Source organism: Pelodiscus sinensis, chromosome 10 (genome assembly GCF_052426305.1).
Source record: "Pelodiscus sinensis isolate ZL-2025 chromosome 10, ASM5242630v1, whole genome shotgun sequence".
NCBI classification, from domain to species: Eukaryota; Metazoa; Chordata; order Testudines; family Trionychidae; genus Pelodiscus; species Pelodiscus sinensis.
The window spans coordinates 25,977,584-26,003,321 of NC_143061.1; the positions used below are offsets into that span (position 1 = coordinate 25,977,584).

Below are 25,738 nucleotides of genomic sequence, written 5' to 3' on the forward strand. Positions count from 1 at the left end.
GGCAACATAAGGTCTCCAGAGCCTGCTTCTCCTTCTCATGCCAATGGGAATCAGGAGAACTTCCATTTAGATCAGTGGCCTTACATAAGTGCCCTATGAACCCAAGACGTACTCTTGGGCCATGTCTATATTAGCAGAAGAGGTGTTTTTACATGATAGCCAACACTTTGTAAGATCTGACTGTAGACAGGGCAAGTTGCAGTTTACTTCAATGTAGCTGATTGAGGTGAATACTCAAGGGCTGTGTCTAGACTGGCAAGCTTTTCTGCAAAAGCAGCTGCTTTTGTGGAAAAACTTGCCAGCTGTCTCCACTGGCCGCTTGAATTTCCGCAAGAACACTGGCTTCCTACTGTCTGAAATCAGTGCTTCTTGTGCAAAAGGGCCAGTGTAGACAGCTCAGATTTGTTTTGTGCAAAAAATGCCATTTTCGCAAGCAGGGCTTTTTTGCGCAAAAGTACGTCTAGATTGGCACGGATGCTTTTCCGCAAAACGTGCTTTTGCGGAAAAGCATCCGTGCCAATCTAGACACTCTTTTCCGCAAATGCTTTTAACGGAAAAGTTTTCCGTTAAAAGCATTTGCAGAAAATTATGCCAGCCTAGACGTAGCCAAGGGGTCCACCTCAATCATCGGTATCAAGGGAAAACTATGACTGTTAACTATGTAGAATCTAACATAGTTATCTCCTTGTAAAATCACTTAAAACACTAGTGTAAACAGGGCTTGCAAAAAAAATTTCATTGTGTCCTTGAAGCATTTATCAACTGCACTACTGAAATGAGACTGAGCTAAACGCTGTGATAGTAGTGTATGCAGAAACTCTGAAAAATACATTCATTGTTCAGCTGCTGGCAGGAAGTGGAATATCTTGTGGAATTCTAGTGCTGTAGAACGTGTTCCCTTTTGTATCACAACAGCATCTCCTGAGTCACTCAGGTGAAATTAGTAGACTAGAGCCTGCTCTACCCTAGACCAGGCAGGTCAGTTTAAGCTATGCCTTCCACCTGTGCAAAATGTGTAGCTAGATTTGGCTTACCTTAAGTCGAGCTGCTTCACCGTCTACAAATGTTCCCATCTGCTTCCCTTACACCTCACAGAATAAGGAGTACAGGATTCCAGCGTGGGCTTCCCTCAGAGTTCTATTTGGGAGTCTACACTAGACCTGCTAAATCAGACACTAGAAGATCGACCTCCAGAGCGTCGATCTTCTCTGTAGTGTAGACATACCTCAGGATACCTACATAGTTAGAAAATTTGGAAGGGGATATAATTGCTCTTTCAGTTTTTATGGATTTTTAATACTAATCTAGGAATTACTGCAATTCTATTACCATTGGCATAGAGAATGTTTTTTTCTTCCTTAGTTCATCTATTTAAAATAAAAATAATTCCCTGATCCTGCAATGACATCTGTGTGAGCAAATCCCTGCATTGTGTGGAGCTTAGTTGAAGCCAATAGGGCTCTGCTTATGCAGATGCAGATCAGGTTAACAGAAGGTACCATTATGATTATCTAGTCCGATGTCTGGCATAACTCAGGCGCTAGTCTCTCATCCAGTGATTTCTGTATCAAATGTCTATTTGGGCTACAGCATAAATTTTAGACAGATTTAAACACTTCTAGTGATAAAAGAATCCACCATGGAACTAGACAAGTTGTTCCAATGGTTAATTACCTTGACTGTTAAATTGCACTGCATTCTTAGTCTGACTTTGTCTAGCCTCAGCTTCTGTTCGCTGAATGTTATGTTTGTTAGCTTGAACTACTACTATCAAGAATTTGCTACCCATGTAATTACTTGTACATCATTATCAAGTCACTCTTTACCCTTCTCTTGTATAAGAAACATGAAATCTCTCACTATAAGGCAGGTTTTTTCCAGACCTCAAATTATGCTCGCTCTTTTCTGAACCTTTTCCAATTTTTTAACATGCTTTATGAGATGCGGACACAAGACTTGGACTCACTAAAATAACACACAGAGCCAATGCCATCTTCCTACTCCTACTTGATACTCCCCAGCTTATCCATGAGGATCATGTTTTCCCTCATAGTTACCGTGTCATATGGGAGCTCATATACAGATGGTAATATAGCATCTGCCCTAATTCCTTTTCCATTTAGCTACATTCCTGGATACTCTTGTGTCTCTTGTAATTATGACCTGCTTTCTTTGTCCCTACATGTATGACTCTGCATTTGGCTGCTGAAATGCACATTGTTCATGAAAGCCTATTTGGTCTGCATAATTGACTAGCCCTATCATTATTTATCACTGTTAGCTTTTGTGTTATCTGCAAATTTTACCATCAATGATTTTATATTCTTCCAGATCATTGCAAAAGATATCAAATGGCACTGAGCCAAGCACAGATCCCTGAGGCCTCAGTAGAAATACCCCATAAGATAAGTACTCCACATTTACAATTACCATTTAAAAAGTTAGTTTAGCTCTCTTCAAAAAATGAATGAGGTCCACGTGAAATTGTCCAACTCACAGATCTTAGTCAGAATGTCACACAGGACTCTCAAATGCCTCCAAAGTCTAAATATATTAAGTCAACAGGCGTCTTTACTAACCAAACTTGTAATATCATAAAAATTACATCAAGTTTGCTAGACAAGATCTATTTTCCATGAGATATTTAGCCCTGCCTTAAGTGCAGGGGACGGGACTAGAAGACCTCTCAAGGTCACTTCCAGTGCTACAGTTCTATGCAAATTATGTTGATTTGCATTAATTATACTATCATCCATTAATTCTTTATGGACTCTACAGCCTTTCTATAATTTTGACCAGGATCTATGTTAGTTAATGGAACTATATTTAATTGTGGGTCATCTCAGTTAAGTTCATAGCATTAGCTTTTATTCAGTCCTTAAGAATTTCCTTAATGTTTTAAAAATTAACAGTCAACATTAGTAGTTCATAGGGCAACCCAGCTGTTTCTTTCAATACTCTTGGTTGCAAGTGATCTTGCTCTTGCATTTAAATAGATTTTTTTAAGATTTCAGTATCAGGGAATAAGCATTTTTCAAGACAACTATGAACCAATACACCCATAAGCATAATCACAAAACAATTTAAATAATTTGACCCACAATTTTTTAAACATGAATATTTACTAACATAAATAAACAGGGTTTTATAACAAAAGGCACAGATTTTCAACTATAAACAATGGGAAAATATTAACAATTTGCACATACATAATCAAACAGCAAGTGCACAACTGGTCTTCAGAATTTTTTTTATATATTTTTAAGCCCTCCTCCAAGCCACTAACTTTATATCAGTTCAGCAAAGTCCATGTTTTTTTCACAAAAACTACTACAAATGTCAGATAAGAGTTCATTATACTGAATAATTTAGCAGTATGGAGGATTTTCAAATGGAAACAGTGTTACTAACTTCTTCATACTGAATAACAAAATAAGGGTAGCTCTGGTCGTCATTAAAAATGACAAAAATCTGAGGTTCAAAATAATTGTCTACACAAGAGTCATAAAGGTCACTGGTGATGCTGCCAGGGTTCACAGGTGGAGGTCTCCTCATTGTATGATTGCCCACGGTGTATCTTCCTGTCAGTACTTTAGCCAAAAACATGTAATGCACTCCTTTGGGTGACCTTTTGGAAAAGTTATGAGAGTAGCTCGCCTTCCTGGCAAAGTAACTGCCTTGTCCAAACATGGTAGCATGCTTTCCACAGACTCGTGGATCAAAGTTGTGCTTGCAGATTCCATCCACTACATCCTGGGAGGTACCATGGAACAGGTGCCTTTCATTCATTATTCTGTCAAGCCCTGTCATTTTTTTAGACATGTATTCCTTTTTCCTGGAATAGAAAAAGAGAGAAGGTGAATTTTCAGTGCACATCTCTGGATAAAAGTTTCTCCATATGCTAGTGTTATCTTGAAAGTTAGAACCATAAAAAGGAAAATGAGAACTTCAATGTTAAATGCAGCATATAATCTTCTTATACAAGAATTTTCAGGAAATATGTACACCAATTGTAATTATTCAATTTAAAGCTGAAATTTAAAGAGGCGATTTTAGGAAATTTGTGTATTGTTTAACAATCAGATTATATTTCATGACCAATACCATCATTTCTTTTTTATTTCAGAAGGCAAGTTTTCCAATGTAATGTAAGAAAAAAAGGCTTTTCATATGGACTCACCTTTTATATTTCTCCCAGAGAAACTGGTTTTGCACTCTCTGTATTTTCAAAACTCTATATTTGGTCTCTGGCACAGTCTTGTGAAACAGATTGTAAATGGTTCTGTAGCTTTTATCTTCCTTAGAAACAGGCACTTGGATGAAGTCCTGAGCTGGATCCATGCTAATCCAAGTTTCAGGATAAAGGTTTGGAGAGGTAATAGTAGTCGGAGATAAGACTTGTGAAGAGGCTGATTCAGCAGATGGAGTAGATATTGGAGGATTGCCACCCAGAGTCCTAGTTTGTGAAGGAGAATGAATTTGCATTAAAAAAAAATCAGAACTAAGACTTTCAAACTATGATTATTTAGTTGCCAAGGTTCTGTGGCCTGCAATGTGCAGGAGGTCAGACTACAAATTCATGATGACCCTTCTGACCTTAAAGTCTATGAGAATCTCAAATTATTTGCTGCTTTACAGCTATACAGCAATGCCGTAATTTATATAGTTCAAATACTCGTTTAAGAAGTCTGTTTAGTCCCATGATGTGTCCTGCATACATTCAAACCAATGCCAAAACTCTTCTCCTGAGAACAGCATTAGTTCACTAAGGGGAAAAAAATCTCTGTGCAAATACTGCTGGTGGAAACCTATTATTAGCATCGTCCTCAACTAGGTTTCTAATTTACAGAGAAACCCAGAATGAGTTGCTATGCTAGGCAGTTTTTCCTAAAGCTCTCGTTCAGACAGAACACTACCAAATGGAATTATTTTACAGACTCTGACTCATTAACCCTTTCCACTGAACAATCAACATACAAAATAAGAACAAAACATTTTGACAACAGGCCTCCATCAGTGTTCCCTCTAATTTTTTATACCCCTGTGCACAAAACTTTCATTATATGCACCTATGGCGGAGCTGTATCACATAACAAAAGTCATCCTGCACACACAGTATGTGGCAGGGGTAGGGACAAGGAGTTAGGGTTCGGCTCTAAATGGGGGCTCTGGGCTAGGGCAAGTAGCTGGGGGGTGAGGATTCTGGCTGGGGGTGTGGGCTCTGGAGTAGGGATGTAAAAGTCTGTTTAATTAGTTCATTTAAACATTAAGTTTAACCAATTAACAGATTAAACTGGGGATGAGGGATGATGCAGCCCCTCCTCCCCCGCCTGACATGACTAAGCTGGAGCTGCCCCACTGCTGCAGTCCGAAGCTGCTCCAGTTGGTCTGGAGTATCCCTGCCAGCAGTGTGCCACAGGCCCGCTGCAGAAAAACTCCAGCTGGGCAGGAGCATTCCCTGCCCATAGTGCGCCCCATGGGGGCCAGAGGGTGCAGGGGGCTGCTCCAGCCCCACTGGTTAACCATTAACATCCCTACTCTGGAGTGGAGCTGTGGAGTAGGGCCAAGGAATTCGGCATACAGGAGAAGGCTACAGTTGAGGCGGGGTGGGGAAGAGCTCTGGGGTGCAGAAGTGGGAGAGGGCTCTGGGGTGGACTTGAGAATGAGGGCTTTAGGGTGCAGGAAGGGGCTCCAGGCTGGGATTGGGGCTGAGAAATTTGGAATATAGGAAGGGGCTGCAGTTGAGGCAGTGAGCTGGGGGCTTTGAATGGTTTGAGGGCTCTGGAGTGGGCCCAGGGATGAGGGGTTTAGGATGCAAGAGGGGGCTCCAGGTTTGGTGAGAAGCTCAGGACTGGTGCAGGAAGAGGTACAGGCTCTGGGTTGGGAGTGTGGGCTTTGGGGTGGGGAATGAGTGGTTTGGGGTGCAGGAGGTGTCTCCAGATTTGAGGGGGCTCAGGTTGGGGTAAAAAGGGGGGGGTTGGGCTTACCTGGGCAGCAGTGCTAAGGCTTGGTGCCTGCCTGGCCTGGAGCACCATGCTGCACCCTGGAAGCTGCAAACAGATCTAGCTCCTGGGAGTTGGGGGAGAATGAGGCTCTGCAGCGTACGATGCGCGTGCTCTCACCCACAAGCACTGCTCCCCCCAGCTCCTGTGGGCTGGCAACTGGCCAAAGGGAGTGCGGAGATGATGCTCAGGATGGGAGCAGCACATGGAGCCCCCTTCCAGTCTAGAAGCCAGACCTACTGCTAGCTGCTTCCTCACTGGCTTCAGCACGGAATTGCCCCAGCTGCAGCAGCTCCATGCTGGGACCAGTGGGGAAGGTCCCTCTCCCAAAGCCATGGCATCTTTAGGGCTCGGGGAGAGGCCTCTCTTCCTGCAGCAGCCCTGAGCCCTGCGTAAAAATCAATAGTCTGGGTGTGACCGTATGGCCACGCAGCTTAGTGGTCTCTTAGGTGTCCATACTGCCTTAGAACAGTGCAGGCATGCATGACTTACAATCCTGGATAAATACTGCGAAAACATAATTAATATCACAAGAGACAGCTAAATTTTAATGTTGCATGTTATTATTCTAATGCTGTCCTGAGAAGCTCTCCAGAATTAGCTTTTATTTCCATGGGCCAGAGCATATCTGCACTTGTTTGTTTTCATATTTTGGACCAGCCTCTGTTTGCGGGAAGTGCTGCCAGGTAAAAGCTGACATGTAGGAAGGAGCAGCAATGCTGCTGTCTGTAATGGCTGTGGCAGCAAAGGACCATGCATGCCTGAGGAAGGGAAAACAAGTTTTTGCTACACATACAATTGGCGTGATTTTTAAAATGCACAAAAATAAATACTAAGGGTGAAGTTCTGGCCTGGCAAAAGTCCATGGGAACTTTGCCAGTGATTTCACTGGAGCCGAGATTTCACCCATAATGAATAATTCCAGTTCTGAAGCATGTTTCAGGTACATTTAAGACTTGCTAAGTTTAGATCACTTGCGTAGCATCTGGCTTATATTCCTCTGACCTGAACATGCAAGCCTTATTCAACTGAATTTTGCTTGCTTGCTTGAGTGTCCATGATCGAATAAGGCTATATAGAGTCAGATTCTATGAACTTCAGGTTTTCAGGTGATGTAAATAGGTGTAGCTCCACTGAAATCAATGTAATCTCTTGACCTGAATGTATTTTACAGTTTCTTCACTCAGTCACTGGGAGAGAGGAAGGGAAATTGATATGGACACTTTCCTCTCCTTTCGAGGGCCAAGCTATGGCAAAGGTGATCAGTAAAAGAGTAGTCATGAGTGAGCAAATACCATTTGGCCAAGGTCAAATTATGAAATCACCAATCTCTGATCTAGGGCTTTCTGGCACACACAATACACCTGGGTATCAAGCAGTGGTGCTCATATTAAATATACCCTTAAAGTTACCAGGTCACTTATATTTTACAAATCGTATCCCTACCGAAAAAGGGAAATCTATGTTCTCTGGCTTGGAGGAAAGAGGGTCAAGACAACTTTCTGTTTATCAATTACTACATTAGGTGACTTTTTTTGTCTATACCTCAGGCCCAGTCCTGCCTGCCTTACTTATATAAGTAGCTGAGTTTAAGTCAGTGAAACTCAATGGATGGGAAATGCAAGCAAGATTTAGTTCCTTATGCCATCTTTGGGGGGAAAAAAAGCTTACTATTGCACTATGTCTAACAAAGAATGTGCTGAAAACAACACTGTTTGCAGCCAATTTCCTTTGGTTAAAGTATGGTTCTAGTTTAAAAGTGATTGTGTAAAACTGGCAATTTCTTACCCCAACAGCCTGCTCTGCCTGTGTATTCAGAGACTCTTTAACTGACTTAATTTATATTTCTCCTGCTTTTCACAGCAGAGCCAACTCAACTACGGGAAAGGGAGCTGGATTCTATTCTTGTTCTGCTGATAATGCACGAACTGTCAACTAAATTCTGATTGCAGAATCTTTATTGATGGTGAGGCATAAGCCAGAAAGAATCCAATGTGACTTTCTGATTAAAGGTTGAACTTATAAGGCTAAAAACAGTTTTAAAAAAAAAAAGCTGTTTATTTTAAAAAACTTCTCAGATTTGATGTGGGTCTCTGGGAAACAAAACTTTTCGGAGTAGAAAAGGGGTGGGGAAAAGGGCCCGCCAAGTGGGTGGATCCGGCCCACAGAAGACCTGCCGCTCTCCCATCCCCAGGCCAATTAGAGCCTGGGAGCACGCAAAGCCTCCTCCCGCCCTGCCAGAAGCATGTGGTACTTTGAAGGGCTGAGCATGCTGCTTGCAAGGCAGGGGTAGAGCGGAGGACGCTTCGCATGCTCCCCTGTCCCTATTTTGCCTAGGGGCAGAGGAGTGCGGGAAGTCTCCTCCCATGCCAGGAGTATGGGGAACTTTTTTGGGGGGGGGGAGCAAAAGCACTCCCTCACCTCCAGACCAATTGTCTGGGGGTGGGGAACCTGGAAGTATCTTGGTCTCGCCCCTTCCAGTGTGGCCTGGGGCCACTTCAAAAATTTCCAAAGTGGCCCTCAGAAAAAAATGACTGCCCACCCCGGAGTAGAACTACACTTAAATCTTTCTCCTTACAGAGATTTCTTTCTCCTTACAGAGATTTCATCTGCTATACCAGTGGCCCCCAACCTTTTGGGGCTGCTGGGCATGGGGCTGCTCACGGGGCAAGGGCTGGACCAGATCATTCGGCGGGCGCACATAAATGCCCCGGCGGGCACCATGGCACCCACGGGCACTGCCTTGGGGACCACTGGTGCTTTACAATGCTGAAACACAGAACTGCTAGCCAAACTCTGATCTCCGTTGCAGCCCTATAAAAACACAACTCCATTGACTTCACCTGTGGATTTTTTTATATCTGTTTAAGAGAGCTCAGAATTTAGCTCACTATGTTCATTAATAGTTTAAAGGAAACCTGGAGGATGAATTCTGAAGTAATTGTTTGTGATATTACTAGGGCCCTACCAAATTCATGGTTCAGTTTGGCCAATTTCATGGTCATGGAGGCTTGGGGAAGGGGAGAAGGTCTTAAAATTGGTCAATTTCATGATTTCAGGCTTTTACATCTAAAATTGCATGGTATTGTCATCAGATAAAGAAATAGATCTCAAGATGGGTAAAGAAAACTTAAGTCACACCATTCTGTCTGGCAAGAAACTACTTATCAATACTTGAGGTTGTGGAATCCTCATTCTATGATCATTGTCATTACACTTTCCCTATTGTTTGACTGTGTGATCTGTGTCTGGTTGGTAACTGTTTCTGTCTGATGTATAATTAATTTTGCTAGGTGTAAATCAATTAAGGTGGTGGGGTATGATTGGTTAGGTAATTTTGTTATGAATGGTTAGTAAAATTATACTAAAATAATTGGTTAAGGTATAGCTAAGCAGGACTCAGGTTTCATTATATAAACTAGGGTCCAAGAAGGAGACCAGGAAGAAGACTGGAAGGAGCAGAAGCAGAAGGAAAGAAGCAAAAGGCCAGAAGAAGACAAAAGGGAGACAAACACCAAGAAGGGGGAAGACCTGGAAGAACAACTCACCTCCAAGACACAGCCTAAGATAAGAGCTGCCAGGATTCTCCTGCACAACCATGACGTGCAGCAATTAAGATCCAGAGAGACTGATATTGCCTGGCCAACAGGGGAAGTCTGCCTGTACCAGGATTGGTGAGCATAACACTGTGTGCTTAGCATGTGTATTCTGCTTGTTTGGGAACTGTCAATAAATAGAGTATAAGGATATTACTTTGTGAGGCTCTTTCCATGGCTAAAGATCCTGCAAAACCTACAGGAAGCTATGCCCTAGGAATTGGGCAAGGGTGGGTGTGTAAATTAACAGGGTGCACCTTGAGCCCTAGGAACTGGATAAAGGTGTGTGTGTGGAAGGGATAGAGAAATCTGTGTGGGTAACAGTTTGGTCACTTTCATGGTCATGGAGACTTAAAATTGGTCAATTTCATGATTTCAGACTTTTACATCTAAAATTTAACAGCACTGTATCTGTGGAGGTTCTGATATAAAATGGGATGGGGGAGGGCCTTCAGGATTTCCATACTGCAAAGCCCAGCTCTGAAGGCAGCAACTGAAGTGTTTCCTGCACTAGAAGAGGCTCCCACAGGCAGAGGTGGATGCGGTCTCCCCAGTGCTGTTAGGAAGGACTCAAACAGGGGCTAGTCAGACCGAGGGCGAGTGGTGGATTAATGCATGACCCCAGAGCTCCTGGACAACTTAAAAAATGGGTTCCTCAGCCCTTGCAGAAGCCATTGGGTGGAAGCCCTGAGCCTAAGCAGGCACACTGGGAGCTGAAGGCTTGAGCTCGGGAGCCCTGAGTTCCAGCAAGCCTGAAGCCCCAATCCAGGCACTCCAAGCCCCAGCTGAAGCCACAGGTGGATGGGGAGAAGAAGAAGCCTGAAGCTCAGTCAGGAGCTGTGGGGGGTAAAAGCCAAGAGCTGGCATCCCCTCTGAACCCAGGCAGGAGCTGCTGGGGGGAACTGCAGAGGAGAGGCGAGAAATGGGGAGGGCAGCATAGAATCATAGAACACTAGAATTGGAAGGGACCTCGAAAGGTCATCAAGTCCAGTCCCCTGCCTTCATGGCAGGACCTAGTACTGTCTAGACCAGTGTTTCCCAAATGGTGCTCTGCAGAACCCTGGGGTTCCATGAGGAGCCGGCACTCCCACACCCCCTCTGAAAGAGAGAGACGGCTAGCCAACTTCTTAAAGAAACAGCACACTTGTTTCCCCTTCCTCCCTGGCGAAGCAGAGGCGTAGCGAGGCGGGGGCAAAGGGGAACAATTGCTCCCGGCCGGCATACTAGAAGGGTGCTGGACAGGGGTGACCCACAGTGGGGAGGGAAGCACTTCCCCTTCCCAAAGGAGCCGGCACGTGCTGCCTAAACAGCTGGGGCTGTGGCACCTGGCAACTTAGTTCTGTGGCCTTTCTGCGCGGATGGGGGGGGAGGTCAGGAGACCCGGGGCTGCGCAGCTCCAACTGCATCCGGCATTGCAGAAGTAAGTTGCTGGGGTGCAACAGCTCCTGCTGTTCAAGCAGCATGTGCGCCAGCTGTTTGGGAAAGGGAAATACAGTTGCACATTTCCTGGAACCTAGAGGTGTTGCAGGATTGCCAGGTACTAGTCCCAGCTGCCCCTGCCCCCACCAGCACCCTTTCCTGGTCCCAGCACCCTGCCACCCACCCCAGTGCCCAGCAGGACCATGTCCCTGACCCCAGCACCCTCTCCCAGCCCCAGGAGCACCCTGTCCCCTGCCCCCACCAGCACAGTTGGGACCACATAGTGAGGCTTGTGGGTTTTGGAGTTGGTGTTTTTTTTTTTTTTTTTTTTTTTGCATCTCACTTGTGTGGCCCCAACTGACTTTTCTGTGGGTCAGGGACATGAGATCCTTGACTCAAAACAGGTTCCCCGCCCCTCTCATAAATAAAGACAATGCTAAAAACCATTTGAGTTTGACATATTTTATTTCAAAGTGAAACCTGGACAACAAGCCCCCACCTGGGACCAAACCCCCATCTCACTGCAGCATTGTGCATCATAACACTTCTGCACCACCTGACCCCAAATCTGAGCCTATCATACACTGGAACCCGCTGTCCTGAGCCTCTTACATCCTCAAGCTCCTGCATCCCCACATCCTCAGTCTTCTGCCACAACACTCCTGCACCACCCCCACATCACAAATCTGTGTCCTGAACCCATCATACTCACAGCCTCCTTGCCCTGAGCCCCTCACATATCCAACCTAAACTCCTGCACCCTCACATCCACAAGCCTGTGGCTTGCTCAGCACCCCAACCTTCCACCTGAGCCCAACACTCTCCAGCCTGGAGCCCTCTCCCTGAGCCAGCATCCCCCTCTCCTGTATCCAAATTCCCGCCCAGAGCTTGTACTTCTCACCCCTTCCTACACCTAAATCCCTCATTCGTACTCCAGAGCCCACACCTCCTGTCTCAACCCAGTGAGAGTGTATAAGGGCTGGGGATAGCAAGTGATGGAGAGGAGGGGAACAGAGAGGATAGGGCCTCAAGGAAGAGGTGGGGTCTTGGGGAAGGAATGTGATTTTTCATGCACTGATGGGACCTTCAAAGCTGAAAAGGGTTCCATAGCCAAATAAAATTGGGAAACACTGGTCTAGACCATCCCTGATAGACATTTATCTAACCTACTCTTAAATATCTCCACAGATGTAGATTCCACAACCACCCTAGGCAATTTATTCCAGTTAGGAACTTTTTCTTAATGGCCAATCTAAACCTCTCTTGCTGCAGTTTAAGCCCACTGCTTCTTGTTCTATCCTCAGAGTCCAGAGGTAGAACAAGTTTTCTCCCTCCTCCTTATGACACCCTTTTAGATATCTGAAAATAGCTATCATGTCCCCTCTCAATCTTCTCTTTTGCAAATTAAACAAGCCCAATTTAGGGGGGAGGGATAGCTCAGTGGTTTGAGCATTAGCCTGCTAAACCCAGGGTTGTGAGTTCAATTCTTGCAGAGAGCCATTTAGAGATTTGGGGCAAAAATGTGTCAGGGATGGTACTTGGTCCTGCTATGAAGGCAGGGGACTGGACCTTTCAAGGTCCCTTCCAGTTCTAGGAGACAAGCAATTGCCATCAATTTATATTTTTTCAGTCTTCCTTCATAGGTCACATTCTCTAGACCTTTAATCATTCTTGTTGCTCTTCTCTGGACCTTCTCCAAATCTTTCTTGAAATCTGGCACCCAGAACTGGACACAATACTCCAACTGAGGCCTAATCAGCACAGAGTAGAGCGGAAGAATGACTTCTCGTGTCTTGCTCAGAACACACCCATTAATGCATCCTAGAATCATATTGGCTTTTTTTGCAACAGCATCACACTGTTGACTCATTTAGTTTGTGGTCCACTGACTCCTAGACCCCTTTCTGCCATACTCCTTCCCAGACAGTCGCTTCCTATTCTGTATGTGTGAAACTGATTGTTCCTTCCTAAGTGGAGCACTTTGCATTTGTCCTTATTAAACTTCATCCTGTTTGCCCCAGACCAGGTCTCCAATTTGTCCAGATCATGTTGAATTATGCCCCTATCCTCCACAGCAGTTGCAACCCCTCCAAGCTTGGTATCATCTGCAAACTTAAGTGTACTCTTTATGCTGATATCAAAATAAAAGCTCAATCATAGTGAGCTCAAACAGGGGGGAGGGAACAGTGCGGAAGGGAACAGAAGCCCTAAGTGCCCAGAGCTCTGGCAGGAAGGGAGAAGCAGCAGCAATCGTAGAGTCCTGATCCAAGGTATGAAACAGAAGGGAGGGAAGGGGAAGGGAAACCTGAGCTGGGCAGAAGCTGCAGAGGCTGAAGGCCCCAAGCCCCACCTGGAGTCCAGGGTCCCCCCAGCTCCTGCAGGAACTGCTGGGGAAAGCAGGGAAAGGAAGCAACCCCAGAGTCATGGTGGAAGCTACAGGTGGCATTAGCCACGCCCAGTGCAGATACCTGGAGCCTGTGCAGAAGCCTGAAGACCAGCTCCCTCCCTGTGAAATTCGTAAGGCCCTAGATATTACAATGGTTTATTGTCTTTTTGCTCCTAAAGTGAAAAGATCAGCTGGAAAAAAAGTTAACAGTGAGTGTACACCCTGCAATGAAGCTTTTGTGGGGAAAAGTGTCCACTTTTGGCACTAAAAAACTTCCATTCCTATGAGACACTTTTCTTCCTGGCCCCTTTACTGTGGATGAAGAGCCAGTGTAGACACCGCTGCTTGTTTTGTCAATAGAACTGGCTTCTGTCAGTATCCCCTAATGCCTGCCCTGGTGGCTCTGCTCAGTGTTTTGATCTGTCCTGCAGGCATGCACCCCTTCCCTTTCAAAGCCTGGGAAGTATCTGAAAGCAAATCGTTGGACTGCTCCTGTTCTGCCCTGCACTACAAACTGGACGGCAGACAGAGTGCTGCTGCAGGGGGAAGGTTGAAGAGACTGCTGTGGTACTTTGACATTCCTCAGCACAGAGAGCTCACAGAGCTACTCAACATGCCACTCCCAGCAGCTGAGAAGGCTGTGGGAGAACTTGGGAGGGAATCCCACAACATTGCACTGTAAGATACATACCCACAGTGCACTGTTCACATTGTCAATGATGATGCCCCAAATGTGGACATGATCTGTCGACAGAGGGAGTAAGTGTGAACACTCTTTGGCAATTTTTGATTTGTTAACTTCTGAGTGTTGACAAAACTTGGTAGTGCAGACAACGTCTTAATATATATTGTTCCTTTATTTTGACAAGTGTAAATTAATTGTAAGCATTTGTGTAACATGAAAAGCCATTAAAAAGTCAACATTTGTCGACCATTATCAGGCATTTACCACAACTCCTATATTGTGTATCCTACACTAAACTTCGGATCCTAGCCTCTTATTTTAGGTATAAGAAAAAGTGGCAATTACTGTTTGTATCTGGTGGCAAATGTTGACTTTTTAAATGACATTCACTGTACTTAATAGTGAACTAATACTGTACTATAGAATATTTTGTAAGTTATAAAGTCCGAATAGTAAGATTCTCTACAACATATTGTTATTTTCTGCTAATCAGTAGTGTATGATCACTAGTTTATTTGTGAGAATTATCAGGTCTCTGGGCTACTGCATTAAGAATAAAGGAAGTTTATGGCAGGACAGTGGAAATTTTTACCATGAATCTATTAAAGTCACTGGGAGCTGAAGAGGCTCAGCACCTTTCAGGATCAGACCCTTAAACTGTAATAAAACATTACTTAGGCATAAAGGAAGACACCTAATGCCTTCATTTTCACCGAGATTAGAATCAGAAGTGTTATAATTAGAAGTCTATGTTTTTACATATTTACTCCTTTTTTTCCAATATTGTTAGTTCTTGGTTTTCCCCACAGAAGACTATAACTGAAAATGTTTCCAAACAATTACTTGGTTCAAAGCCATGAACCAATTAAATTTCACCTCACAATTATGATACTATAACAATTCAGCGAACTAATGAGCATTCTAGCCCTAATACAGCAGTTAAATCTTCTTTGATTGGCCCAGCATGACAAGCTGCCAGTCAGACAAATGACTTCCATCCTTTTGCTCAGAGGACAATATGTTCCTAACTATTGGACTCTGACAATGTTTCCAGCTGTGCTGATGAGATCACAAAAATGGCATTTTTATGTATTCTAATCAAAAAGAACTACAATGCAACACTTTTCTCATTTGGGTGAACAAGTTCACCCCCAATGCAGAGAATGATAAAACAAGGCAAGCTTCATCTCTAATCGTTCTTCAAAATGATCAAGTGTTTTTGAACATTTGTTTTTTATGAAGCAGAGCTGTTGGCTTGGTGATCACTTGAGAGAGAGAGAGAGAGAGAGAGAGAGAGAGAGAGAGAGAGAGAGAGAGAGAGAGAGAGAGAGAGAGAGAGAGAGAGAAAGAAAAAAGAAATGTGGACAACAGTTTGGCAATCTTCAAGTATATCTGTACTTCTCAATGTTCAGAAGCCCAACGAACAACTGTAAATTACGTCCTAAAAAAACCACAAGCACCCTTTTGTGGGAAGGAGCCCCCTCAGATGTTAATCATCCTGCAAGATGTTAAGTGCATTAATGCCAGGATTGCGAAAGCCATGGCTGGTATGACACTCTCTGTAAGCTGGGAGCCTGGAGAGAAGAAGGAATTCTGTCCCAGGAGGGATTAGGGTGACGTTAGTTTCATCTGAATATGGATATGGTGCGCCAGTCAGAAGGTCTGGAGTTCAGATACACACCCAAATGTCTGTCCAAACTGCTGGCAGTCCCAAACTCCTAAGTGCCTCAACATTCCATCCCACCACAGACTTTTCCTCATGACAGCAGGCCTGTCCTCCCTAACTTTCACCCACTCTCAAAATCAGACACCAAGTGCCTTTCCACTCTTTGCCTCGACCCCTTCTGCTTGCACTACAATTCATGGATTAGCTGAGGCCGGGAGATAAAGGAGGAGCAGTTAGCTACAGGTTGGCTCTCCACACTACTACCTCGTAAGTAGCAGGAAGCTGAGAGCCCCCAGGCCTCAGTAGAAGTAGGGAGTTCATAATATAAGCAATATAATTTCTGGTGACAATTCTGAAAGTACTAGACCAAATCCTACCTTGAATTACAACCGACGTTCTAATATTCCAAGGTTTGCAGCACGCACAAGGTAGAATTCTAAGACTGATCCCATTTGGGTAGCTAATCAACACCACAAGCTACCAGAAATTAGTATCTAGTCTCCCAAACAAGATTGTGCCTGAGCGCAGAAAGGATGAAGGAACTGGGGAGAGTGGAAGGCTCCTTATGGTTTTTACCAAATGCATGCATCTGTGTACTACTGAAGGTTAGATTTTGAGTACAGGATAGAAATGAGATTCAAGGAAAGAAAATGGCTACTCACAAAAGCAATAAGTTAAATATACACCCAGTTTCTATAACGTCCCCTACACTTGGTGGCCAGCATTTTGTCTTACACATCATTATAAATGACAGACTTGCTAACACAGCATTCAGCCATTACTGGGCAGAACTCCCAGAGATTTCAATACACTGGGAATTTAAGAGGTTTGTATTCAACTACAGTAGGGTTGTGCCCTGTAGGCTCTCACTCTAAAATGTCAAGCCAGAAAAGGCCATTAAGTGTTGGCATGCCATTTCCCTGCTCCACTGATCATAGAACACAATATTCCAGGATCAATAAATCAATATGTTCCAGAGACATGCTTGAACTAAAACCTCAGCTTAAAACATGTGGAAACAACGTAATGCACATTGAGCTCTGGAATTCATAGTTCAGGCTGATTTCTTCTGTGGACAATGCAGTTACTTTTCAGTGAACATCTCCAGTCTATGCCCAAAGAAATCTACAACATGTATGAGGAAGTCAGAGAAAAGAACTCTAAACATAATGCTAGTGTTATTCTTTCGTTCCTCTTCTAAACTGCTGAGCAGTTTACCTGTGAGCTGTTAAATAGTTGCAGGGTTTTACCACAGAGGTGGTAGAGGGTGATGTGGTTCTGCGACATGTTTATAAATCCACTGGTGAAGTGTGCAAAGCTTTGGGATAATTTTAATTGATACACCAATGGTACTGCTTCAGGAAAGCCCTTAAACATAAGCTTAACTTAAGATACACTTAAATACCTTTCCTCTATAAGACAGAATCAGGGCCCATTTTCATATATAAAAAGTAAGTATCAATAATTCAGAAATCCTACTAGATTGAGTACCAGAGTACTTGATTGAGTTCATTTGCCTGCAGTAAATAATACTGGACAAACCTATTATTTCTAGATTTTCCTAGCCAGTAAAGGAAAATTCCCCGTCATGTCTTAAAGAAGGTAATATTTGTCAAAAGACCTTTAAAAAAGTACCCTTTAACAGTAAAATGTCTACACCCTTGGATACCTACTGTAAGAATGGCATCAGCACAACACATGAGCGAAGAAGAGGTCTCCTCTTGATTTCTCTTCGGAAACATGCATTTTGTTGGAAGCCATCTTTGATGTTCAAGATATACTGATTGTGCCAGGTAACAAACCGAACCTCTTTCAGACCCCGACAGTTGGCTTCTTCTATCAGTTGTACAACAGGCTGTTTAAGAAAGAAAGGAAAAAAAGTTATGATAAATTAATGCAAAAAAATTAATGTTGCTTCAATCGTCAACAGTTTTTTGTAAAAGGTTTTTAACAGCTCAACTACACAGCTAAATGTTTACATGGGTATTTGTCTTATCACATTAATCTCAAATGTCTACTTCAGAAGTACTAATAAAATGGAGAATTACACTTAATATAATGATTTACATATTCATTCTGTTCATTTGCATTTAGACTGTTCTTCATTCAAGTATCTCAAAATTATTGACAAATATTAAATAAGTCACACTATACTCCTGTGTGTGAGGGGAAATAATAGCATCCATATTTTACACATGGATAAACTGAGGCACAGAAGTGACTTCCTGAAGCCAATACAGCAAATCACAAATAAAGACAAAAATCGAACACAGAAATCTCACCATTAGCCAATTTTTTTTCCTTTCCAAAGTGAGTTTTCAGAACAATGAACAAGTCCAAATGAAAAGAGCTTTCCTTTAAGGATAGATCTCTGTAACATACTCTGTCACCTCATAAGATCAGTTTCTCAGGGACTAACCACATTCACTTGAAACTAGCATGTGTTAATTTGCTCTTAAATGTGATAGTGCCTATTAGTCAGCATCTACACTTAAAATGTTATCAAGTCATTTCTGGAACAAAAGTTCAGCAGAGCACAGTTCTCATTTGATTATTGTCTCTGCTGGCTGTGTGCAATATCGATTCTATTCGACAGTCACCCTCATATTTAAGTAATTTCTACATATCCGTGGCTGTTTGTAAAGGAGCAATTGGAGACTAATGTACAGAAACCTTATAAACCTTTGTGTAGCAAAATGCAATAATGTTCTCTTTAATCTGGTGACACTCTTGGAACTAACTAGTTTCATTCTCTGATGCCAGAGGATTTTGGAAACATTGCTCCTGAGCCCAAAGACTCTCAAAAAGAGAAAAACATTACAGAGATTTAATGGTTCTGTTTTACTAAAAGTGTCTTTAGATTGTGATTCTCTACTTCTGTATTTTTACAGGAACAAGTCTAAGCCAAGTACAAGCTGAAAATAAATTGAATCCTATAATACCAGCCTGTATTCAGCCACTCTGCAGGTATATAAGGGAAAGAGGATACACAAGAGTTGTTGTGTTGCCTGAATGGGAGCTGTGCTCTGCATGTGGGAGAACTCTGAGAAGGATTTTGCTTCCTTGAGGCACAGTCCTTGGAAAAACAAAGGGTACATCCAGAATACAGGCATTGTCGACAAAGGCTAGACTACAGCCAGTTCTGTTGACAAAGCAAGCCGCTTCGTTGACAGAGAGTCTGGACGCTCTCTTTTGAAAAAGCACAGTGTGGATGCAATCGCGCCTTCTGTCGACAGAACTCTGTTGACAAAAGGCGTTATTCCTCGTAGAATGAGCTTTACCGCCATTGACAAAACTGCCGCGTTCTGTCAACTTACTGTCAACAGACTTGGCGGTTGTGTATACACAGGTATAGTTTTGTCGACAAAAGTCCACTTTTGTCGACAAAACCCTGTAGTCTAGACACACCCAAAGATTCCTGTGGCACCTTAAAGATATATCTGACAAAGTGGATTCCAGCACACAAAAGCTTATGCCCAAGTATATTTGTTAATCTTTAAGATGCCACAGAATTCCTCATTTTGCTGAAACAGGGTAACACAGTTGCCCCTCTAAAACTAGCGTTTCTTGGCATGCCAACCTGGGGAATGAGGCTCCATGCTGACCCAATGCAGGTGCCCCATGGCAAGATTAAACACGTCCGGTGAAATTCAATACCCTGCCCCACTTTACTAAGACCAAATCTGAGTTTGAGCAGGGGGAACTATGTGGAGACTGGGGCTGGGCAAAACTAAAATACACCGCTAACTATCAGTAGGGGTTAAGTAGTCACATAGCTACCATTCTAACCTCTCACTATAGAAGTTGATAAAACCAATGGGAAGCACCTTCACAACACTTTGGTCAATGATTACGGCCAATGACAGAATTACTGGCCACGTCCCTGTTCCTTCCCTGTCACCAGCCACAGCCTCTGCACTTTGCAGAAGGACTGTGGAGTTCTGCAGTTCTGGAAGCTTTCTTTTGCCATAAGATGCAGGGTGAATTTTGACCACAGAGAAACAAAATCTTTGCTTATTATGCATCAATAAATTTGCAGTGGAAATAAAACTATCCAGCTCCCTGCAAGCAAAGAGTATTGGCTCTCTGAGAAAGGACACATTAAGTATTTATACAGATACTACATTTGTTTGGGGAAAGAGATCAAGGAGGATGGATACCCACTCCACCTGAGCAGGTGTTTCTGGTATAGTTTTGGGGTTTGGTTCAAAATCAGTGTATATAATGTTTCAGATACCTCTGAGTACTCTCTCCAGCCAAAGTGGTCCCTGCAGAAGTATTTCCAGACTGTGTAGTAGTTGGAATTGGAACTGGGGCAGGATGGCGTGGACAGCCTCCGCAGTTGGTCAAACTCAATCGTTTCATACAAATTCATAACATTCAGATCTACCAAAAACTCATGTCCCCTGGAAAGAATAAGAAAAACAAAGAATTCTCAATTTTTAATCCATCCAAGAACACTTTGGGTAGAGGGGGTTGGAAACAGTGCTATTACAACATGTCTCAACTGCACCATGCTTAACCATTACTAGCAAGCTAAAGTGAAATCTAAGCACTCCGCATTGAATTCTGTACTCATACCACACAAAACTGCATGGACTTCCGCAGAGCTCCATGGGATCTAGGTGGACATAATCTATTTACAGCTAGATTATGACAAAACATGGCTGTATACAGTGTGGAACTGTGCTATCTTGGGGCTGCAGGTATGTGTCAGAAAGTTCTAGAATACCAGGTTGCATATCTATTACTCCATATTTTAGGATGCTGCAGAACAGTTCACTCTGGCTGGTCAATGTGGAGGAAGAGTATTGGAGCTACAACCCCACCTTCTCTCCACCCACTTTGTAGAAAGTGCTAGGAAGAAGCTGTCACTGCACTCAACCTCCTCTTGTAGGATGATTTGTGCTTAGAGAACAGAAGAGGGAAAGGTCTTCTTTCTCCAACATACACAAAGGCTATGGGCAATCTAACCTTAATATATTTATTAGGACACTGGTGAAGTAATACTGTATAAGCACAAAAAGAAAATAAATCTATCTAGTACAGAGAGATATGGAAAGATCAATATATGCATCCTTGACATTTGTGGCATACTATCTAAGGAAGTATATCACACAACCCTGTTTGATGAAGCAGCCAAATACTATTCAAAAGGTTATTCTTGAGAAAGTTAGTGCTTCAGGGGAGAAGCGGAAATGTAAATGTCTCCAGATGAGGAGCATCTGCTGCTAATCCATCGGAGAGTTCAATTATCTTTCATCATATGTGCGGCAGAAAAGAACTGGCATCATATGAAAAGAAAAACTGATTTCACTATTATGAAGCTTACCCAGAGAAATATTTGCTTTTTGTTCTGCTAGCTGTACTGCCGCTACAAAATCAACACTCGAACATGCAACTTTATATAAAAAGTAATTTGGTGCTTTCAGAAGTGTATGAGAGAAAATTGATATTACCAATCAAGAGTCTGAGCCTATAGTTTCTCTCTCAAGGAAAAATATGGCTGTTATGCTGATGCAGGAGTCATGTTTAAATGTCGCGTCAGTATGGGGGGTTTCAGTCAAAATTGCTTTTAACACCATTTGACTAGCTATTGTTGAGGGAGTTAGAGCAAAATATTCTTTTACATATTGATTAAGCAAACAACCTCACCAGCCAGCCAAACTGTTTGAAACTAATTTCAGGGGAACAGCAAAGGTGATCTTGACCCTCAACATTTTAAACTGATCCAAGCTAAACATTCTGTAATTTGATGGTGTTTGGATTTGTGTTAAAAAAGGCCATTCATATGTCTTTAAGTCCCATCTCCAATTGAAGCTACATGTACATAGTTCCCAAGTACAGTTCTTATGCCAATAAAAAGAGAGTGTATGAGAGTTTTCTTGCAAGACTACAGAATGGGGCCAAAGTAGTGATTTATGAAATTATCAACTTCACCCTTCATTGATAATAGCCTTCAAAGACCTTAAAATATTCCATAACGTTACTGAAAGTGTTATGGTTTATTTCAGGGCTGGGCAAAATCCGGCCTGGGGGTCCTGGCCCACGAAGCCTCTGGATCTGGCCTGTGGACCATCCTGCCGGGACCCTCAGGCACACAGCTGCCACAGGTTTAAAGAGCAGTCCAGCGACTCTCTGCTCTGGAGGGAGGAGGAGGCTTCATGTGATCTCCCTGCCCTCAGCCTAATCCTCAGCTCTTATTGGCTGGAAAGAACCAGCCAATAGGAGCTAAGAGATTGGCCTGGGGGATGGGAGCAGTGCAAGCCTCTCCCCCTCCAGGAGCTGAGAGCCACATGGTGGGAGCACCCTGCAGCTCTAAGTGATCTGGGGCTGCAGCAGGCAGGGAGCCCAGCCAGCCTTGGGGGTGCTGGCCAGGAGATGCTTAAATAAGCACCTCCCAGCCAGAGCCTGCCTCTGGAACCCCTGCCCTCCCACACTCCAACTTCCTCCCACAGGCCCATCCAAACCCTCTGCACGCCTCTGCTCCAGGTCATAACCCTCTCCCAGGCTCTGAACCCCCTTCCCCAGGCCATAATCCTCTCCTGCACCCAAACCCCTACCAGACCCTGCACCCCAATCCTCTGACCCAGGTCACAATTCCCTCCTTCACCTAAACTCCCTCTTAGACCTCACAATCTCCTGCACCCCAGTCTCCTTAACCCCATGCACCTTTCTATACCCAGCCTCCATCCTGGACCCCACATCTCCTCCACAAAAAAGTGCAGCCCTTGATCACTTTTCAAAATCTTGGAGTGACCCCCCTCCACCAGAAATTATTGCCCACTCTGGTTTATTTACATAAGATATTTAAGGCACAGATGTGAATAGCTCTATTTTCAGTCATGGGCTGAACTATTAGATGATTATTCATGCTGAACATCACGTTACTTCTTGCATGAGTATATCACAACCTAGCCCTTACCCATTACAAAGACAGCTTCCCCAATTATCACCTCTAATATCATTAGCTCACAGACATTTACCTCCCGCCTCCCCCCCCCACATTCCTCTTCTGTTCTGAAATTTGATTTGTCCTTTTCATATGTGTTCACTTTTTTTTTTAAATTGTATCCTTTGGTATATATGGTTGTGACAATTTTCTTCCACTATTTGATCTGAGGAAGTGAGTCTGGCCCACGAAAGATCACCACCTAATAAACCATCTTGTTAGTCTTTAAAGTGCTACATAGTCCTGTCTTTTGTTTTAGCCCCTAGGATGTAAGCTTTTATGGGCAGGAGATGACTTAGCTATGCTCTGTAAAGCGCAGTATACATTTTTGCTGAGGAATTTTACCCATCCTCTCTAGGGAGCTTCATCTCTGTGTATAGGGTTTTAGGGGAGGAGGCAGGGCCGGGTGTTTAAATAATAGAATATTTCTTCTTTGACAATCTGCATATTAAACTTAAAAAAAACCAACACATAGTCTGGTAGCACTTTAAAGACTAACAAAACATGTAGATGGTATCATGAGCTTTCATGGGCACAGCCCATTTCTTCAGATGACCAGTGGCATATTTTCAAGGTAGTTTGAGAAGAGAAGTTCATTAGAGCCCTGGCAACAAATCACAACATTTGCTACTTTGAAAACAGGATTCCATTTTCTATACACAGTCATAAAATTAATTTACAGCAAGTCTCCATATTATTAGCCAATAAATAAAATGAATAAATAATAAAATCAGGTAACTCAAAAACTGCTGCTTAGTAGTCAACCAAGAAATACTTCCAAGATCAGTGGTTTATTAGCAAATGGATGCTTAAACCTGGCCATTCAAAGGAACTAATGATTCCACAGGACCACTGATCACAGTACAAAGAGAGGGCTTTGTGAGAGTGAAACATACATAAGGCACATCTATATCTGTCTCTGTAAAATAATCAATTCCTGACAGGCCTGCACAAAGCTGCTAACACAGAATCACTCCACTCTTACAAGAAGAATCAGATTTCTTTATAGGGATGTAAAATTTAGATTATTTGGCTAATTTATATATATTTATATAGTCTGCAAGGACAAATAAGAGTCCTTACTGAATACTGTAAGATAAAACAAAAACACCACAACCAATAACAAACAACCCAACAAAACAGGGGCTCTGCCGTAAACACTCTGCGCCAAATTCACTCTTTTTCTAACTCCACTGAAGTCAACTTGGAGTTACACCAAAGATGAATTTGGCCCGTTCCATTTCAGAGTTAGGTGATTCACAGTTGAACTTTCAATCTCACTGCAGCAGTATAATTGCATAATAAGAATGTCTTCATGTAGTAAAATCCAATTATTTCACATTTATACCTTGCTACATATAAAGTACATTTTGCCATGCCATTATCTAAAAGATGTTATGTTATAGCTGTGATTCTAAAAAAGATTTCTGTTGAGAAGGTAGTATAATGTGCAAAAAATCACTGGAATGATTAACAATTTGTTCACTACATGTGTGGCCAATATATGAAATAATTACAAATTGAATCTGGTTATGAAAAATAACAAAATCTTGAAAAGGAGGCCTCTTCTAATATCTTGTGTGTGTTCTTACAAGTATCTCCTCCTACCCAATAAATCTTGATACACTCATTAAATCTGACGATCCACAGCATATTTTATCAATGAATAATGCACAAACACCTACACTGATTCAGAAATGTGCCCTCTTGTTTTAAGAGTATCCTATACTTTAGTTAAAAACAGCATGTACAAATCAAACACTGAATGCAATTGCATGTAAGACAATCAGCACTAGATGAAATAAATTACCAGTGTGAATCCGTTTAAACTGAATGTAGGTCTAAATAATACAAAAACTTTCAGGAGTGAAAAAAGCACCTTCCTCATATGCAATCATTTTGTTCCCTAACAGTAAGCTGTAAACTTCTTTATTTGAAAATAATGTGTGAAGATATAATTTCTGTTGGAAAGCCGTGCTATATTATCTGAAGTATTTGCAAGCAGCATTATAAATGTGAATTTGTGTGTTTGAAAGTTTCAGAAGATTTGTTTTTTGTTTATTTTTCTTTAAATAAATGCTTACTTCTGTATACTTTGACACAAAAATTCATCTTCGAATAAAATATCTAATTTTTAAAAGAACCGGGGTTGTTTTGTTTTTCCTTTTCACAATAGGATTGGTTTGGAATAAAACACAGACTCAGTTTCAATTCCTATGTGTTATATTTTTAAGCTAAAGCACAATTTTTATTTTCATAACATTCAGCTCTATTCACAAAACTGAAAAGAAATAAAAAAAGCATTTTAAAAATATTTGGTAAACTATTCAACAGCTCTATTTATATGTAAATATTTTCTTTGATGAATAAAGCTCTTTACTTGGTCATTATTGCTGATTTTACTAACGTAAGTATGAAGTGGACAAGGGTTTATAATAACCGTACATCAATGCAAATACTCCATAGCATAATCCAAAAATACAAAGAGCCATCTTTGCCACCACCCAAAATGTGTTTTCAAGGCCAGAGCTGTTCCTAAAATATTATGTATGTGATTAAGATCCTTGAAGGATCAAAGTCATAAAATGTTGAATGCTGCTAAAGGAATTTCACAGGCATTCAAACCATGGCTGGTTACGGATACGTGACTTTGATGTTTCAAACATAACTGCTAAAATACAGTATCTGACCTAACACCTTGTAGCTCAATTGAAAGGGTGAGAAATAAAGTACCATGAAATACTGATGAGTTGTATAAAATAAAATGTTATTAATTTTAGGGGAATGTACTGAACTGTGTGTTTAATAGTATCTAAATTATAGCAACTTAGACTTACTGGGTCAACTTTCCAAAACTCAGCTCTACATGAATGCACAAATAATTTAACACCACCGGCAAATGGAAACTTGGAGGGATTTTTTTTTTTTATAACTTTTCTTCTAATAGTTCTTCAGCCATAACAAAAGGTCAATTTATTCTTCTCCACAATAAGTATGAGGTTTACATGGTTAGACACTGATCCAATAAATGG

The 25,738-nt window shown here is 42.3% G+C and overlaps 1 protein-coding gene across 4 annotated transcripts in view; it reads right to left on the reverse strand.

Annotated features, from left to right (window-relative positions):
- Positions 1 to 672: 672 nt before the first annotated feature.
- Positions 673 to 25,738, reverse strand: part of TIPARP (TCDD inducible poly(ADP-ribose) polymerase) — a 68,718-nt gene continuing 43,652 nt past the window's right edge. Inside the window, exons 3-6 of one of the 4 annotated variants that reach the window (XM_075937757.2) lie at positions 19,992 to 20,160; positions 17,428 to 17,609; positions 4,181 to 4,456; positions 673 to 3,835 (exon numbers count right to left, since the gene is read on the reverse strand). In XM_075937757.2, coding sequence (XP_075793872.1) covers positions 3,388 to 3,835; positions 4,181 to 4,456; positions 17,428 to 17,609; positions 19,992 to 20,160 — 1,075 coding nt within the window. In that variant the 3' untranslated portion in view covers positions 673 to 3,387. The remainder of the gene's footprint in view (positions 3,836 to 4,180; positions 4,457 to 17,427; positions 17,610 to 19,991; positions 20,161 to 25,738) is intronic. The other 3 variants (XM_006123472.5, XM_006123471.5, XM_006123473.5) reach the window with 3 other exon arrangements.